This window comes from Nicotiana tabacum, chromosome 19, assembly GCF_000715075.1.
Source record: "Nicotiana tabacum cultivar K326 chromosome 19, ASM71507v2, whole genome shotgun sequence".
NCBI classification, from domain to species: domain Eukaryota; kingdom Viridiplantae; phylum Streptophyta; class Magnoliopsida; order Solanales; family Solanaceae; genus Nicotiana; species Nicotiana tabacum.
In genome coordinates this window covers 103137587-103156241 of record NC_134098.1, presented here as the reverse complement: position 1 = coordinate 103156241, position 18655 = coordinate 103137587, and the positions used below count along the sequence as shown (strand labels likewise).

The 18655-nt window shown below is 35.3% G+C and overlaps 1 protein-coding gene across 1 annotated transcript; it reads left to right on the top strand.

Annotated features, from left to right (window-relative positions):
- Positions 1-12543: 12543 nt before the first annotated feature.
- Positions 12544-14266, top strand: LOC107825165 (large ribosomal subunit protein eL36y). The gene is made up of 4 exons (XM_016651993.2): positions 12544-12669; positions 13448-13551; positions 13707-13906; positions 14044-14266. The coding sequence occupies exons 2-4, from the start codon at positions 13450-13452 to the stop codon at positions 14072-14074; spliced, it is 333 nt and encodes a 110-aa protein (XP_016507479.1). The 5' UTR covers positions 12544-12669; positions 13448-13449; the 3' UTR covers positions 14075-14266.
- The last annotated feature ends 4389 nt before the right edge of the window (positions 14267-18655 follow it).

Here is an 18655-nt window from a genome sequence, read left to right as displayed (position 1 = left end):
CTATTGTTGCTCAGTATGGTAGACTTTGATGTTTTTTGAGCATTTATTGGTTGTCGAGGTACAGTCAAAACACTCATTAGTCTAATAACTTGTGCAATATAATATACAAGATAATAGAAAACACATAACAACAAGGCAACATGAAACAACCAGTGATATTCACAGCAGACAACAAGAATACCATTAATATCGCTCAAAAATTAATAAGTACAATTACACCCAATAAATCAAGCCCTTCAAATAAATGTCTTTCACATATAAATCTTTCAAATAATTCTCTTTCAAATATAATTTTCTCAATTAATTATTTTTCAAATATAATTCTTTCAATAAATCTTTTCAAATATAATTTCCTCAAATAAATATCTTTCAAATACAATATTTTCATATAATACTTTCTAAGTAAAAATTCTTCCAAATAAATATTTTGAATATAATTCTTTCAATTAAAAAGTCACCATGTGACACCTCATTTCATAATCATAAAAATACGGGTCTCAGCCCATTTTTATATTTTTCATAAACACGGGTCCCACCCCATTTTCATATTTTCACGGCACCTTGTGCCCATAATTAAATCATCATATTTCCCCAGCACCTCGTGCCCTCATTTCATATCACAACTGAACGGACAATTCACGTGCCAATTATCATTATCATTTCATCACAGCACCTCGTGCCCACATTTCATATCACAACTGCACGGACAATTCACGTGCCAAATATCCTCATTATTTACTCACGGCACCTCGTGCCCACATTTTATTTTATAATCCGCCTGGCAATAGCCACAAGCTCTCAATTTTAACATAAATCAGATTGTTATCAATTTACCAACAACAAGACAAATTGCACAAGGTATAAAAATAAACACAAAAAAATCATAACATCACATGAAAATTATGAACACCACAATCCCACATCATCACATATCGTCCCTGACAATAGCCACCCTTATAACTCCTATTGACGCCCTTATCACTTCTATAGCCACCCTTATCGCTCCGCCCAGACAATATCAATAGCCACTCTTATCGCTCTTATTGCCACCCTTATCGCTCCTATAGTCACCCTTATCGCTCCGCCCAAATAATATTCCAACAAACACAACAATAATGAAATGTCACCCTTATAACCACATAATATCAACAGTGAAATGCCACCCTTATCTCCCCAAAATAACAACTCACACAACACAACAATTTACACGAGAAATTATCACGGCGACATAACAAAAATCAATTCATATTACAATTTGCTCAATGGCAACAACCAAATTCCAAAGCTACAACCAAGTCAATTAATTTCACAACAAATAGCCAAATGCTCCACACAATGTGTACAACACCCAAAAACAATCAATAGAGATAGAAATTACTCAACATAAAACAAAGCCTTCATAAAAAAATCAAATTTTCAATAATTATATAAAAATACCTCTTCTTAAGCTCATATAATAAATTATTTGCAGAGGGAAAAATTCAAAATGAAATTAAATTGCAATAATTATCAAACCAGCAAATTCACGAAATTTCATAAATAATCAAATAACAATTACATCACATTGTCATATAACAACAGAATCAACAACAAGGATTTAGGCACGACAAGTAGATAATTAAATATATGCCAACAATTATCCAATTTACTACACAATATGCTCAAGACTTTAAGTACGTGCTCGTCATCTCGCGTACATGGTTTTCAATTACACAAATTACACATAAGACTCAATGCCTAAGGGGAAATTCTCCCACTCGAGGTTAAGAAAGACACTTACCTCTTTGAAGTTATGCCGATATTCCAAAATCGCCTTCTTGCTTGAATTGACCTCCGGACCATTCAAATCTATCCAAATTAATTGTATAACTTCATTAAAATTTATCGGAAACAATTTCGGATAATAATACGTTGACTAAAAATTTTATTCCAAAAAGTCAACAAAAGTCAACGCGGGATCCGCCCCTCGGAACCCGGCATAATTTTCATGAAATTCTAACACCTATTCCGATACGAGTTTAAAAATATCAATTTTATCAAATTCCGATACCATTTCGTCCCTCAAATCGTGATTTTTCATTTTGAAAAGGTTCTTCAAAAACCGTCATTTTCCTCAACTCAAAACACAATTTAAATGATAAACATAAAGATAGAATCATGGAAATAAATAGATTCTAGGTGAAGAACACTTACCCAATCGATTTTCTTGAAAATCCCACAAGGAATCTCTCAAAACCGAGCACTACAAGTCAAAATGTGATAAGAACGGCCTAACCCACGATTTGGAAAACTTATAATCTGCCGAGGACTAAAAGCATCGCGAACGCGAAGAAAGGCTCGCGTTCGCGAAGAAGGAAGGTAAGGCTGTCCAGAAAAACCCTTCGCGAACACGAGGGAAGGAGTGCGAACACGAAGAATAAGGGACGAAACCTACGCGAACGCGAGACGTTGAACGTGAACGCGAAGAAGAAATATGAGGCTACCATGAAGAGCTTCGCGAACGCGAGTGGCTAATCGCGAACGCGATGGAGGAAAAAGGCAAACCTTCGCGAACGCGAGAGGTTTAACGCGAACGCGAAGAACAAATATGGGGTGGTCAGTAGTAACACTTCGCGAACGCGAGATACTCTTCGCATTCGCAAAGAAGAACACCAGAAGACAGAACAACAGTTCAAAATAGGAGGGAAATGACCCGTAGCCCATCCGAAACTCACCTGAGGCCCCCAGGACCCCGTCCAAACATACCAACAAGTTTCATAACCTAACACGGACTCGCTTGAGGTTTCAAATCACATCAAACAACGTCGAAACTACGAATCGCACCATGAATCAAACTTATGAACTTCCAAAACTTCCAACTTCTAAAACTCATGCCGAAACCTATCAAACCAACTCGGAATGACGTCAAATTTTGCAGGCAAGTCCCAAATAACATAACGGAGTTGTTCCAACTCTCGGAATCGCATTCCGATCCCGATATCACAAAGTCAACCCCCAGGTCAAACTTTACAAAATTTTGAGTTTTGTCATTTCAAGCTTAATTCCACTACGGACCTCCAAATAATTTACCGGACACGCTCATAAGTCCAAAATTATCATACGGAGCTATTGACATCATCAAAATTCCATTCCGGAGTCTTCTTCACACAGTTCTGACTACGGTCAAAATCCTAAGACTTAAGCTTCCTTTTTAGGGACCAAGTGTCCCAATTCACTTTGAATCATTCGGTAACTGAATTCAACCACGCACGCAAGTCAATACACATAATAAGAAGCTGCTCAGGGCCTTATGTCGCCAGACGGGGATTAAATTCTTAAAATGACAAGTCGGGTCGTTACATTCTCCACCTCTTAAACAAATGTTCGTCCTTGAACGTGCTAAGAATTATTCTGCGGTTACCAAATTGATGGTTTTGCTTTTACACATATACTCACGGTTGATCCCACGTTACTGCATCTGAGATAAGCGTGACAACATCATCTCATTTGAGATTATTTCTTTTATCCATACTTGAAAACTTTAAGGCCATTTTCTTACGCTTCAATATTTTCAAAAGGCCTGATTTCTCACAACAACGCACAATATTAGTCTCAACTGGCTATAGCAACTCGTGCCTATGCACACATAAACTATCTTGATAGTGTTGAAGTACTTCAAAAAATTTCTGGGGTGTTTCATTCTCCCCCGCTTAGGATCATTCGCCCTCAAACACACAACATAACTTATCTCTTCCTTTGCAAATCTCAATCCTCCAAATTTTACTAACTCCCAAATTTTTCAGAAATTTCGGCAGAGTCTCCCCTGTAATTGGGCCTATCCACCTGCCAGAGTAACACCAAAACAACTCTTAACAATACATCCACAACCCAACAAAACACCACAAGATATATATCAATAATACCAATCTCAGCATTACAAGCACTCCATTATCATAATGATATCAGAACATGAAGCACATCATATGTATGCTCATCACCACATCTCTGGTCTTAAAAGTTATTCATAATTAATTCCAGCATCATCAATTAATTTCATATTAAACACCACCTCATTTCAAATTTTTACAATACTTACAACAGAATGTGAGGCATGAAGACCTCATGATTTCTTACTCGGATTAATGAGTCACATTTAGCGCCACTTGGGCACTCATCTCATAGGTTAAAACTCAATGTTTACAGCACCAAAATGGCTGAATATGCATAAAAAAATATACAAGAATTATCAAATAAGCCTAACAGGCAAGACTCCCTATTAATACTATTGTACAATTAAATTTCACAAAGGAAAAATTTTAAACTCATAAATATTTCACCGCAAGGACCTCGTCCTTACATAACTTCCATCGCGACTTGCAGCCCGGTTTAAATATTTCACATCATGTAAAAATGCGAGGATCTCGTCCTCAACTCTGAATCACATGTATGTTGCACATTGTGTCAACTGAAAATTTTAATTTCCTTTCTTTCTTCTTTTCAATATATTTCATAAATAATTTTCACATCATATAATGAACCCTCCTACCGGTAGGGCATATAATTCATAAAAATCGAAATCAATTATTCTGAAACACATTAAACCCACTGTAATGAATAATAAAAATTACTTTTGGACTTATAGCCCTCAATGGTGTACAAAAATAAATGACAGACACGGGCTCACACCTTTAAATCTCCCAACAGGGATAAACATATATGTGAGTCACAAATTTATGAAGTTCACCCATAAGTGGAGCATAATAGGAGGACTCACCTCAATATTCAGAACCGAATCAAATTAAGGAAAATATCCTTTTATAATAAAATCAGGATCGTACCTGTAACAATACCATCTCGTGTATTGGCCTCAGCCAAAATATAGCGATTATATCAACGGGTCGGGCCTCCACCTCTTAGGCGTCCGCTACCCGCCTGTCCTCCACCTCTAGCCGACTGTGCACGTGGAGTATCAACTGGAATAAAGCTTGTAGCTGGAGTGTTCTGATGAAATCCACCCCTCCCAAGTCTGGGACAATCTCTCATGATATGCCTAGTATCACCACACTCATAACAACCCCTCTGAGGTCGCGACTGCTCGTACTGAGTCTGTGCCGGATAACATGAATAACCACTGTAAGAATTTTGTGTCGGTGGTGCACTATCAACTGGACTACCCCGAGTAATCTGATGTGCGGACTGAGCGGACCGACTGCTCGAGCCTCCGCTATAATAGATTCTAGCTGAAGAGTAAAATCCACTGAATCCTCCAGATCTTCGAGACCTTTTGGCCTCCTTAGACTCCCTTTCCTCGCCTAAAACACCCTCAATCTTCCTTGCAATCTCCACTACTTGTTGAAATGGAGCATCAGTTTGCAACTCTCTAGCCATGCATATTTTAATATCATAATTGAGCCCCCCAATGAATCTGCGGACCCGTTCTCTGATTGTAGGAACTAAGATAGGTGCATGACGGGCTAACTTACTAAGCGTGATAACATATTCTGACACTGTCATAGTGCCTTGACGCAACCGTTCAAACACCGTGCACCACGCATCTCGGAGAGTCTAGGGAACAAACTCTTTCAAGAATATTTTCGAAAATTGAGTCCAAGTTGTTGGTGTTGCATCGGTTAGTCTACCTTCTTCAAAGATTTGCCACCACCGGTACGCTGCGCCTGATAGTTGAAATTTAGTAAAGGCAACTCCGCTCACTTCCACAATACCCATGATACGGAGAATACGGTGACAATTTTCTAGAAATTCTTGGGCATCCTCTATAGCTGTGCCACTGAAAGTAGGTGGACTATACCTCTTAAACCTTTCAAGTCTCTTTTGTTCTTCTTTTGATGCCTCGGGCCTGACCTCAGTCCGAACCGGAATAACAAGTTGTACCGGTGCTACACCAGGAACCTGACCAACGTGAACCTGCTGTTCTGGAGTTGTGGTAGGAGTCGGAGCTACTCCCTCAATCTGTGGAATATTTGGTGCAACAGAAATCAATCCCGCCTGAGTTAATGTGCCAAACATACTCAGAAACTATGCTAAAGTCTCCTGAAGTCAGGGGGTAACAACAGGTGCTTCTGGTACCCGTCCCCTAACTGGAGCTACTAGTGGCTCCTCAACTGTTGTTCTGACAGGTGCTCTAGTCGCAGCACGTGCCCTTCCTCGGCCCCTGCCTCTTGCAGTCCTAGCAGTATGTGCAGATGACTACTCAGCTAATCCAGTAGCATGTGTCCTCACCATCTGTGAGATAATGGAGATACAAAGGTTCGAATTCAAAATTCAACAAATTCCGCACGACAAGAATGAAAGAAATGGAAATTTCCTAACAGTTCAGTAGCCTCTCGAAGATAAGTACAGACGTCTCCGTACCGATCCACAAGTCTCTACTACACTCGTTCGTGACTCGTAGAACCTATGAACCTAGAGCTCTGATACCAACTTGTCACGACCCAAAATCCCACCATAGGCGTCGTGATGGCACCTAGTCTCTAAGACTAGGTAAGTCAATTTTAATTACCTTTTGAAGCCATTTTTTTAAAACTAACAGCGAAAATAATTACAATATACAACCTCCCAAGATTGGTAGTACTGAGTCACGAACTCTAACTGAATACATAGAATGATCACGAGGACCGAATATACATTACTGTTTGATTACAAGTTAACAGTACAATGAAATGAAAAGACTCCAAGGGACTGCGACGACCAAGCAGCTCTACCTTGAATCCTTACGATCACGCTTTAACTCTGCTCAAGTCCGTTATCTTCTATACTTGGCTCTGCACAAAAATGTGCAGAAGTGTAGTATGAGTACGCCACGGTTGGTACCCAGTAAGTATCAAGACTAACCTCAATGGAGTAGAGACGAGGTACAGTCAAGACACTCACTAATCTAATAACCGGTGCAATATAATATACAAGATAATAGAAAACAAATAACAACAGGGCAACATGAAACAACCAGTGATATGCACAGTAGACAACAAGAATACCATTAAAATCACTTAAAAATTAATAAGTACAATTACACCCAATAAATCAAGTCCTTCAAATAAATGTCTTTCACATATAAATCTTCCAAATAATTCTCTTTCAAATATAATTTTCTCAATTAATTATTTTTCAAATATAATTCTTTCAATAAATTTTTTCAAATATAATTTCCTCAAATAAATATCTTTCAAATACAATTCTTTCATATAATACTTTCTAAGTAAAAATTCTTCCAAATAAATATTTTGAATATAATTCTTTCAATTAAAAAGTCACCATATGACACCTCATTTCATAATCATAAAAATATGGGTCTCAGCCCATTTTCATATTTTCACGGCACCTTGTGCCCATAATTAAATCATCATATTTTCCCAGCACCTCGTGTCCTCATTTCATATCATAACTGAACGGACAATTCACGTGCCAATTATCATTATCATTTCTTCACAGCACCTCGTGCCCACATTTCATATCACAATTGCACGGACAATTCACGTGCCAAATATCCTCATTATTTACTCACGGCACCTCGTGCCCACATTTTATTTTATAATCCGCCTGGCAATAGCCACAAGCTCTCAATTTCAACATAAATCAGATTGTTATCAATTTACCAACAACAAGACAAATTGCACAAGGTATAAAAATAAACACAAGAAAATCATAACATCACATGAAAATTATGAACACCACAATCCCACATCATCACATATCGTCCCTGACAATAGCCACCCTTATCACTCCTATAGCCACCCTTATCGTTCCGCCCAGACAATATCAATAGCCACCCTTATTGCTCATATTGCCACCCTTATCGCTCTTATGGCCACCCTTATCGCTCCGCCCAGACAATATTCTGACAAACACAACAACATTGAAATGCCACCCTTATAACCACATAATATCAACGGTGAAATGCCACCCTTATCTTCCCAAAATAACAACTCACACAACACAATAATTTACACGGGAAATTATCACAGCGACATAACAAAAATCAATTCATATCACAATTTGCCCAATGGCCACAACCAAATTCCAAAGCTACAACCAAGTCAATTAATTTTACAATACATAGCCAAATACTCCACACAATCTGTACAACACCCAAAAACAATCAATAGAGATAGAAATTACTAAACATAAAACAAAGTCTTCATAAAAAATCAAATTTTCAATAATTATATAAACACCTCTTCTTAAACTCATATAATTAATTATTTGCAGAGGGGAAAATCCAAAATGAAATTAAATTACAATAATTATCAAACCAGCAAATTCACGAATTTTCATAAATAATCAAATAACAATCACATCACATTGTCGTATAACAACAGAGTCAACAACTAGGATTTAGGCACGACAAGTAGATGATTAAATATATGCCAATAATTATTCAATTTACTACACAATATGCTCAAGACTTTAACTCAATAAAATTTGCATATATAAACCAAGTACGTACTCGTCACCTCGCGTATATGGTTTTCAATTACACAAATTGCACATAAGACTCAATGCCTAAGGGGAAATTCCCCCACTCGAGGTTAAGCAAGACACTTACCTCTTTGAAGTTATGTCGATATTCCAAAATCGCCTTCTTGCTTGAATTGACCTCTGGACCGCTCAAATCTATCCAAATTAATTGTATAACTTCATTAAAATTCATCGGAAATAATTTCGGATAATAATATGTTGACTTAAAATTTTATTCCAAAAAGTCAACGCGGGACCCGCCCCTCGGAACCCAGCATAATTTTCATGAAATTCTAACACCCATTCCGATACGAGTTCAACCATACCAATTTTATCAAATTCCGATACCATTTCGTCCCTCAAATCGTGATTTTTTATTTTGAAAATTTTCTTCAAAAATCACCATTTTCCTCAACTCAAAACACAATTTAAATGATAAACATAAAGATAGAATCATGGAAATAAATAGATTCTAGGTGAAGAACACCTACCCAATCGATTTGCTTGAAAAACCACAAGGAATCGCTCAAAACCGAGCTCTACAAGTCAAAAATGTGATAAGAATGGCCTAACCCTCGATTTGGAAATCTTATAATCTGTCCAGGTCTGAAAGCATCGCGAACGCGGAGAAAGGCTCGCGTTAGCGAAGAAGGAAGGTAAGGTTTTCCATAAAAACCCTTCACGAACGCGAGGGAAGGAGTGCGAACGCGAAGAACAAGGGACGGAACCTACGCAAACGCAAGACGTTGAACGCGAAGAAGAAATATGAGGTTGCCATGAAGAGCTCCGCGAACGCGAGTGGCTAATCACGAACGCGACAAAGGAAAAAGGCAAACCTTCGCGAATGCAAGAGGTTTAACGCGAAGAAGAAATATGGGGTGGTCAGGAAGAACACCAGAAGACAGAACAACAGTTCAAAATAGGAGGAAAATGACTCGTAGCCCATCCGAAACTCACCCGAGGCCCCCGGGACCCCGTCCAAACATACCAATAAGTTCCATAACCTAACACGGACTCGCTCGAGGTCTCAAATCACATCAAACAACGTCGAAACTACGAATCGCACCATGAATCGAACTTATGAACATCCAAAACTTCCAACTTCTAAAACTCGTGCCGAAACCTATCAAACCAACCCGGAATGATGTCAAATTTCGCATGCAAGTCCCAAATAACTTAACGGAGTTGTTCCAACTCTCAGAATCGTATTCCGACCCCGATATCAAAAAGTCAACCCCCGGGGTCAAAGTTTCCAAAATTTTGAGTTTTACCATTTCAAGCTTAATTCCACTACGGACCTCCAAATAATTTTTCAGACACGCTCCTAAGTCCAAAATTACAATACGGAGCTATTGACATCATCAAAATTCCATTCCAGAGTCTTCTTCACATGGTTCCGACTACGGTCAAAATCCTAAGACTTAAGCTCCCTTTTTAGAGACCAAGTGTCCCAATTCACTTTGAATCATCCGGTAACTGAATTCAACCACGCACGCTAGTCAATACACATAATAAGAAGCTTCTCAAGGCCTTATGCCGCCAGAAGGGGCTTAAATTCTTAAAACGACAAGTCAGATCGTTACAGGGTTGCACGCCGTAACAAGCCTAATGTGTGTGTGTGTGTGTGTGTGTGTGTGTGTGTGTGTGTGTGTGTGTGTATATATATATATATATATATATATATATATATATATATATATATATATATAGAGAGAGAGTGGGTTGCACGCCACAACGGGCCTTATGGCTATATGTAGATCGGGTTACACGCCGCATTAGGTATCGTACAATGCTGAGTGACGGAGCATGACGAACGAGAATTGAGACGGGCAGATTGAATGCTCTAAGAGTGTAAGTACTTGAGATTTCACTGTGTTGCATCACATACGGTTCTCACATTGGCATATAGCTATAGAGACGCCGTACTCTTCTTATCAATCAAACTTGGCGTATTTCCTCTATGCTAAATTTAACTGTTGAACGTAGAAGCATGCCTACTTTATGTATTGTTAAACTCTGTATATTTACTACATTGTTTGAGCTCGTCACTGTCTTCAGACCACATGTTAGGTTTGTTACTTAATGAGTTGGTTGTACTCACGTTACACCCTGCACCTCGTGTGCAGATCCAAGTGCTTTCGGTCACGGCGATTGCTGATTTGCAGGAGTCCCGAACCTTCGGAGATCATCGGGGTAGCTGCTTGGCGTTCGCAAACCTTGACTCTCCTCCCTTATCTTTCAGTTTATTTATTCAGTTTTACTTTCTAGCCAGTGTACCAGACTTTGCCATCATTTAGATGCTCATGTACTCAGTGACACCGAGTTTTGGGAGCGTATTGTATAGAGACACAATATCTTGTACTAGTATTTGTGAAATTTTCTCTTAACTTTATTTATTACGTTTTCAAACTTAAAGAATTTTGTGTTTTATTGATGTTGTCAGCTTGCCTAGTATTGAGATAGGCGTAATCACAACATGTGAGACTTTGGGTCGTGACATTTTCTTAAATATATCAAGGATTTGAAATTTTACACTCTAATACAGTGGTTAAAAATAATTAAATTTTTGAATTTATTACAATGACATGCTGGTCAATCTTTTATCCATTAAAAATAATTTTGATATCGAAAAAAAATTGTAATTTAATTCTCTTTTTATTATTTAAGACTTAAAAATTAACTAAATTTTTTAAGTGAAATGTAGATCAATTTTTTGTTATCCTTTGAACATATAAGTTTTATTATTTAGAAATATTGTTATAGTTAAACCTTAAAAACTTAGAATGAGCTAAATATTAAGAATTTTAATAATGATTAATTTTTATCCTCTAATTTTGAGAAAAGGTAATTAATGTTTTAACTGATTTAACAAAATAACTCTCTGAACCAACTACTCATAGTGTACATAAATTCAATTCTTTTACAAATTCATCATAGAAGTAATTGCAAAACTTTTAGCGTACATAAATATATTTCCTTAAGAAGAGCATTGAATATGAAATAAATAAAAAATTAGAGCAACATTAATTACAATATAGTATAGAGAGTTGGTTACACGCGCAATACGCGTACCCTAAGACTAGTCTTATAAAACGGATTAAAGAAGTAATATTTATAACAATAATACAACTCCACATTTTCTCAGAAAGAGTGCCTTTGCTACATTTACAAGTTTTGAAGGTGCTATCTCTACAAATAGAAAACGCGTGGGCTTTATCATCAAAATATTGTCGTACTCAGTGTTTTAAAAGGCGTTTTCGGGGCGAGCCTTGGGGCGAGGCGCACCAAAAATGCCCTGAGTCGACGGTGTGGGGCGAAAGTCTCAAGAGGCGTACGCCCGGACGTTTGGGGCGTACGCCGTGCATTTGAGACGCGTTTTTTTAGTGAGGCGTAAGCCCTAGATATTTTTTCAAATTAAAATAAAATTTGTTGAATAAGTCATTCATATAATACTCAAATTCTCAAAATTCAACTTGATAATTACTCAAAAATTTTAAAAAGGAATTGAAATGTATTAAATTTAAAAGTCAAGACATTTTTTATTAATTGTAGCACCAATTCATAGTATTTCTCAATTCTTTATCTTGTCCGATAGTCTACTAATATCTCCCAAAAGCAACGAATATTTAATTTTTTTTACAAATACAAAGAGAACTATATTCTCTTTCATAGCAGCAAGTTCAAAGTTCAAATTGTAGGTTAGTCATCTTTTTTGTTTCTCAATGTAGAAAACTTTATTCTTTTCGACTCAGGTTACTTGAGCTTCTAAGTAGCATATAATAGATTATTTTGATTAGTTTTTTGTGGGGTTGAAACACATCTATATATATATATATATATATATATATATATATATATATATATATATATATATTTCACATATTTATAGTTTTTTTCATTTTTATGTAATTTTATCTGTTTATAAATATTTTACTGTAATTATATTATTTAATAAAATATTAAAAATTAAATACGTATGAGGCTTACGCCCCGTACCTCGGAACTTACGTTTCGTTAAGGCATATATAAAACGTCTCGCACGACTCTTAAAACACTATTAAAACACTGATTGTACTTATTTCATTAATACCAAATATCAAAACTATCTTTCTTCCCGTCAACATGCAGACTATATATAAATGCTGTATATATTGCAATCGGAAAAACCCTAGCTCTCTTCTGGCCGCTTCCGGGCAACTTTTTATTATTTCTAAGGTCAGAACCTTAATTAAACTGAAAATCTAAGATCTTTGAAGTTTATTTTCTTTTCCAATTCTGTTTTTTCTATTATCTGCTTAATTAGTATAGTTCAATTTGAGCTGATTGGGTTAGTGTGTGATATTATCTGCTTAATTAGAAATTCTGTGCTTCTTTTACTATATTAGAATAGACATATAGTATTTTAGATATTATCAAAGTGATCCTTTGAAAACGAGCTTGTTCAGCTTCTGCAGTTTTCTTTTATTCTTTCTTGCTATATTAAAGATAAGCTAGTGAGTATTAAAGTTAAGTCAGAATAGACATATAGTACTTGATGAAGAGAGATGCTATTTTTGTAGTATTTAGCTATTTGACATAAAGGGTAGTTGAATATCTAATTTGGTGATTTTATTGGAGATGAAATTGCTTAGTTTGTCAAGGCCTGGATTGTTTTGACGAGTACAGATGTAATTTTCGATATAAAACAGAATAGAGATTTAAGTTTCCATTTTTAATCGGTTTGACTCGAAAGGGCAGTTCAATCTCCATTTTGGTGATTATGTTGTGGATGAAATTACTTGGTTATATTTACTTAAAGAGCATTGCGGGAAGAAATAAAGTTAGTTTGATACATTTTCTACTCCATATGTTCTACTAGTTAAGTATGAGTCATTGATGCATGTATAGTGTTAAAGAAGTGTGTATGACCAGAACCAGCGTGTCTGTCATAGTTGAATAATTGCTGCTTACAATCAGTAGTCTGGTTTTTTTAATATGCCTTGGGTATTTGTAGGAATGGCTCCGAAGCAGCCAAATACAGGCCTTTCTGTGGGCCTTAACAAAGGACATGTTGTTACTAAGAAAGAGTTGGCGCCCCGCCCTTCTGATAGGAAAGGGGTAAGTCGTTCTTTTTTCATACTTGATCTCTGTCTTTTAATGTTTTGGATGTTAGACATTCTGGATATCTAACTGACCAAAAAGAAAAAGAGATTCTCCAATAACTAACTCCACGTCACTTGTAATAGTTTTGTTTCTCTTTGTCTCTTGTTTAGAAAACCAGCAAAAGAGTACATTTTGTTAGAAGCCTTATCAGGGAAGTAGCTGGTTTTGCACCTTATGAGAAGAGAATTACTGAACTTCTTAAAGTTGGAAAGGACAAACGTGCTCTTAAAGTAGCCAAGAGGAAGCTGGGCACTCACAAGAGAGCAAAGAAGAAGCGTGAGGAGATGTCTAATGCTCTCCGTAAAATGAGGTAATCGGCATCATTTTCAACTAGAATATTATACTTTAGGATTCTCGATCATTGTTTTCCTTGTTTCTCCTGCCCCTGCGTTCTCATACCCATTGTGTGTCTGACTAGGTGCTTATCTTTGTTTTTTTGTGATCCAGGGCTGCTGGAGGTGGTGAAAAGAAGAAATGAGTTGCATGTTAAGACCTCTTCATGAAATTTTAGGTCCAAAAAACTGCTTAGAAAAGATTTATTTTGGTGTCTTTTTTGAATTGAAAATTTTGATATCATTTTTATTTTTGTTTGGATGTTGAAGCACCTAACCCTGAGCTTTTTGTAATTTGTTGTCTCAGAATGAGAATGGTTGGAAATTTCTAAGGTTTAGATTTTGCAACTCATTTGTACCAGGTGAATTAAAATGTATTTTAAGCACATATTACTGATATATAGGTTCTCTAGACTCTAGAGATTCACCAATAATGGCTGGTCAAGGCAATGACAAATATCTTCTTCCCGCTATGATGAAGTCCTAAAACTATGATTTGGGGGAACCCTGAACCTGATTCAGTGAAATTGCAAAGGATTTTCTGAGCAGTACTTTTAATGGTTCTCAATGTTTGCTATAGTTTTGAAATGTTGAACCAGGTCTTATCCTTTTCTAAACTATAAATTCATATTGAAACATTTGGTAGTTCAGCTTGATATTATTTGAAGATTGTTTGCCTTTCAGCTTGATAATCTCTTTGTAATTAGGAATCAAATGCAATTGATATATAGGTAGTCTAGACTCTAGAGATTTGCCAATAATGGCTGGTTAAGGCAATGAATGTATATCTTCTTCCGCAATGATGAAGTCCTAAACTATGATTTGGGGGAATCCTGAATCTGATTCAGTGAAATTGCAAAGGATTTTCTGAGTGGCACTTAATGGTTCTCAATGTTTCCTCTAGTTTTTAAATGTTAAACCAGGCCTTATCCTTTTCTAAATGCCAGTTTCATGTTGAAATCTTTGTTTTTTCAGCTCGATATTATTTGAAATGTTCGAAGATTTTTTGCCATTCAGCTTGATAGTCTCTTTTTAATTAGGACTCAATGCCAATTGATATATAGGTTGTCTAGACTCTTGGAGAATTGCCAATAATGGCTGGTCAAGTCAATGATGTATATTTTCCCGCTATGATGAAGTCCTAAAACTATGATTCTGGGCAATCCAGAATCTGATTCAATCAAATTGCAAAGGATTTTCTGAGCGGCACTTGATGGTTCTCTGTGTTTGCTCTAATTTTGATATGTTAAACTTGGCCTTACGCCAGCTTCATGTTGAAATCTTTGGTTTTTCAGCTTGATATTATTTGAAATGTTTGAAGATAGTTTGCTGTTCAGCTTGATCGTCTCTTTTAAATTAGGACTCAAGTGCAACTGGTCCTGTTGAAATATTTATTTTCCTCATCATATATTAGAAAAGCATATATTAGAGTAGTTGATAACTCCCCTCCATCCTTGGAACAAAGAGAATAAGGGAGAACTTTTGGCCAAAATTATCCCTTATCTTTAAGGGCAGATTAGACTTTATTCTCCAAATATTATCCTGAGCACCATTGTCTTATTAATTTCTTAAACATGAGCACATATGGAATATATTGTCTCAATAATTCTTTCTGAGGGTGTCAAAGTTTATCTTGTAGTACTCATGAATTTGTCAATTTAGTAAAGCTGAAAAAATAAGATCAAGAGATGGTGTGGGATTTTACTTGACACAAAGCTGGTTTCTCTGTTTTTCTTTTTGAAATATCAATGCTAATGAGTTTGGGTTAGTTTTAACAGTTTTGTGGGTGTCTTCTGGTAATTGGATAATATATGCTCATTTTTTGCAAACCTAGAAGACAAATGGTGCTCATAATCATATTTATGGGATAAAGTAAGGCGAATCCCAGAATAGAAAGGATAATTTTGGCCAAGAACTCAATAAGAAATGCAAAATTTCAATAGACCTCCTTTGAGAAGTAAAGGATTTAAGCTATTTATGCCTCTGTAACTAAAGCCATTTCAGAGTAAGTCATCATTCCTTAATGAAAACACAGACCTTTGTAGGCAGAAATTTGCTGTAGACAAGTGGAACCAAGAAATGACTTAATTAATGAATAATATGCAATTATTTTAGTTTCCATTGATGTAAGGAATAGCAGATGCAAACTCACTGAAATCCCCCTTTAATCATATCAAAGAGCTGCTTTGATATTCGAAAGAAAATGAGAATAGCAAAACGATTTTACATGTATTAAAACCGACGACATTGGATTGGATGTATACGTCGTTAAGATTGAGCAGCTCAACATAACCAAAATAACATTGGAACAACCTTTTGTGGCAACAAAATAATACTGGAACCACCTTTTGTGGCAACATCAGAACCACGAAATGCTATTATAACAAAAAATTCTTTAACTGTTGTTAGGGCCTTTGGAGGGTAAAGACAAGGGATAGTAGAGGAGTATCAGTAGGCTTAAGGCCTTTCTTCCAAGTTTCTAATTATGTAAGCAAACATTGTAACTAGTCCTTCACAGTTCTTTTTTATTTTATTTTCTGGTTTAATATAGTGTAGCCATTGTCAATATCACACTAGCGGATGCCATATAAACCGAAATAACATGAGATATTCCCATATTTCTCAATTATGGTAACCTTTAGGATGGCTGAAGTTCAGCTGACTATGGCCAGCACAGATCCCTAATTTTTCCCCAAACCCGAGCCACAAATCCACGGTCCTTTTCCACAAAATAATCTACTAATTCATACTCCCCCACCAGATATAAACACCTACAAAATCCTCTTCTACTTGAGACGCCTTATATCTTTTCTAGAGGTGGCAAAATAGTTAAAAGAAAACAGTTATTTATCCATATTATCCATTAAAATATAGGTTGGAAAATAAAGTTTTTAACAACAGGTCAAATATAGATAAAAATTATATTATCCGATTAGAAAATGGATAACTCATGGATAACTAATGGGTTAACTTTTACATTTGTAAAGACTCAAATTAGGGGTTCCTCAAGTTTGGGAGATTAAAAATTCTTCCAAAAGTAATCATATTCAAAAAGTCATGGATATCCATATTATCTGCTGGATAACCCATTTTTTATCCATATTAGTTATGGGTCAAGTCGGATAATTTATCCGTTTTTAAATTACCCATTTCAACTTGCTCATATCCGATCCGACCCGCATGTTTGCCCCCCTAATCTTTCCCATTCACTGAAGCATCACCCATCCCTTTCCCTCACACTAAAAGCTCGACACTCATATTTGACAGAAAATTTCAAATGAATCTATACTATATTAAAAACATGAATACCCTTAACGAAATATGGTTCATCTTTTTTATCTTTTAAAATTTGATTTTACATTAGACAAAATTGTCATTTACTCATTTTCCTAACATTTAGGACATAAAATTAAATAAATTTTTGGATATTATATCATTCCATATTTGAACTATATAAAAGCTCCTAATATTTAGGAATTTCAAGTCAAGAAAAATTTAACTTATATAAATACATTACTTATTTCAATTTAGGAGAATTAATTATTAGCGTGTCATTACCGTTATCAATATGTTTCTTCCATAAGAAAAAGTGATTTAACTTATATAAATACATTACTTATTTCAATTTAGGAGAACTAACTATTAGCATACCATTACCGCTATCAATATGTTTCTTCCATATAGAAAAGTGATCTTTAACTTTTAAAAATTTAATCCCCTCACGTCAAATTATAGACATATAATTTATTTTATAAATATGACTATGTTTCTATCTCAAGACACAACTCGACATTTATAAAACTTAAAAATAGAAATAATGCCAACAATTTTATTTATTGAAAATCGACGGGGATTTTATTTGTCTTTGGACACATAGAATTACTTTTGAAAACTATTGATTTGGTTATCTACTATATGTCAATTTTTAAATTAAATATATATTCTGAAAGTAGAGAAATACTATTAACGTTTTAGATTAAATCTAATAAAAAGTAATAATATTTAAAGTACCTAAAAACATAAAAATTTATGGAGTAATTATGTGAAATTAATTGCCCATAGAGTTGAAATTGGTTGACATATCCACTTTTATACATTTAAAAAACTAAATTATTCCTTCAACAAATAAATCCATGTTAAAAATTAAAATTAATACTTAATTTTTTTTCTAATATTTAGATCTATTAAACAAATTAAATTCTACCATAATTTTGATGGAATGTGATTTATGGATCATACATTTGCATTAAAAGAATTTGATAATATATATATTATAAAAATACGAAATTATAATATGAGTTGATATTAATTTTTAACCCTTCATAAATGCATTTTATGTCAACAACAATAATTATGACTCAGTCCTAACTCCGCCTCTGTGAGATCGCTTACATTGGCTGTCCCAAGCTAGCATAAAGGAGGACAATTACGGTAGGCAGCCAGCCAGCGTAAAACTTGCTAATTCATAATGAATTCATGTAAGATAAAATCATAATTATAATTAATAATTATGTTTTGACATAACTAAAATTTAAAACTTTGTGCACTTCTATAGGGACAAAGCTTCTTCCTTTATTGAGATTGTTGAATAAAATCGACAATCATCATTCTCACGATTTTATATTATTTTTTTGTTATCTTTTATATAACTCAAAACTTTAATATAATGCTTATGAGATTTTTTTAAAACTTTTGTTTTTTCAGACGAGGTTCGCGTACTCCTAAGA

Bases quoted from the DNA above. Each gene is read 5' to 3' on its own strand.
- LOC107825165 (XM_016651993.2), top strand. From the start codon at position 13,450: ATGGCTCCGAAGCAGCCAAATACAGGCCTTTCTGTGGGCCTTAACAAA. The intron at 13,552-13,706 runs GTAAGTCGTTCT...TCTCTTGTTTAG, and splicing joins GCCCTTCTGATAGGAAAGGG to AAAACCAGCAAAAGAGTACA. The intron at 13,907-14,043 runs GTAATCGGCATC...TTTGTGATCCAG, and splicing joins AATGCTCTCCGTAAAATGAG to GGCTGCTGGAGGTGGTGAAA.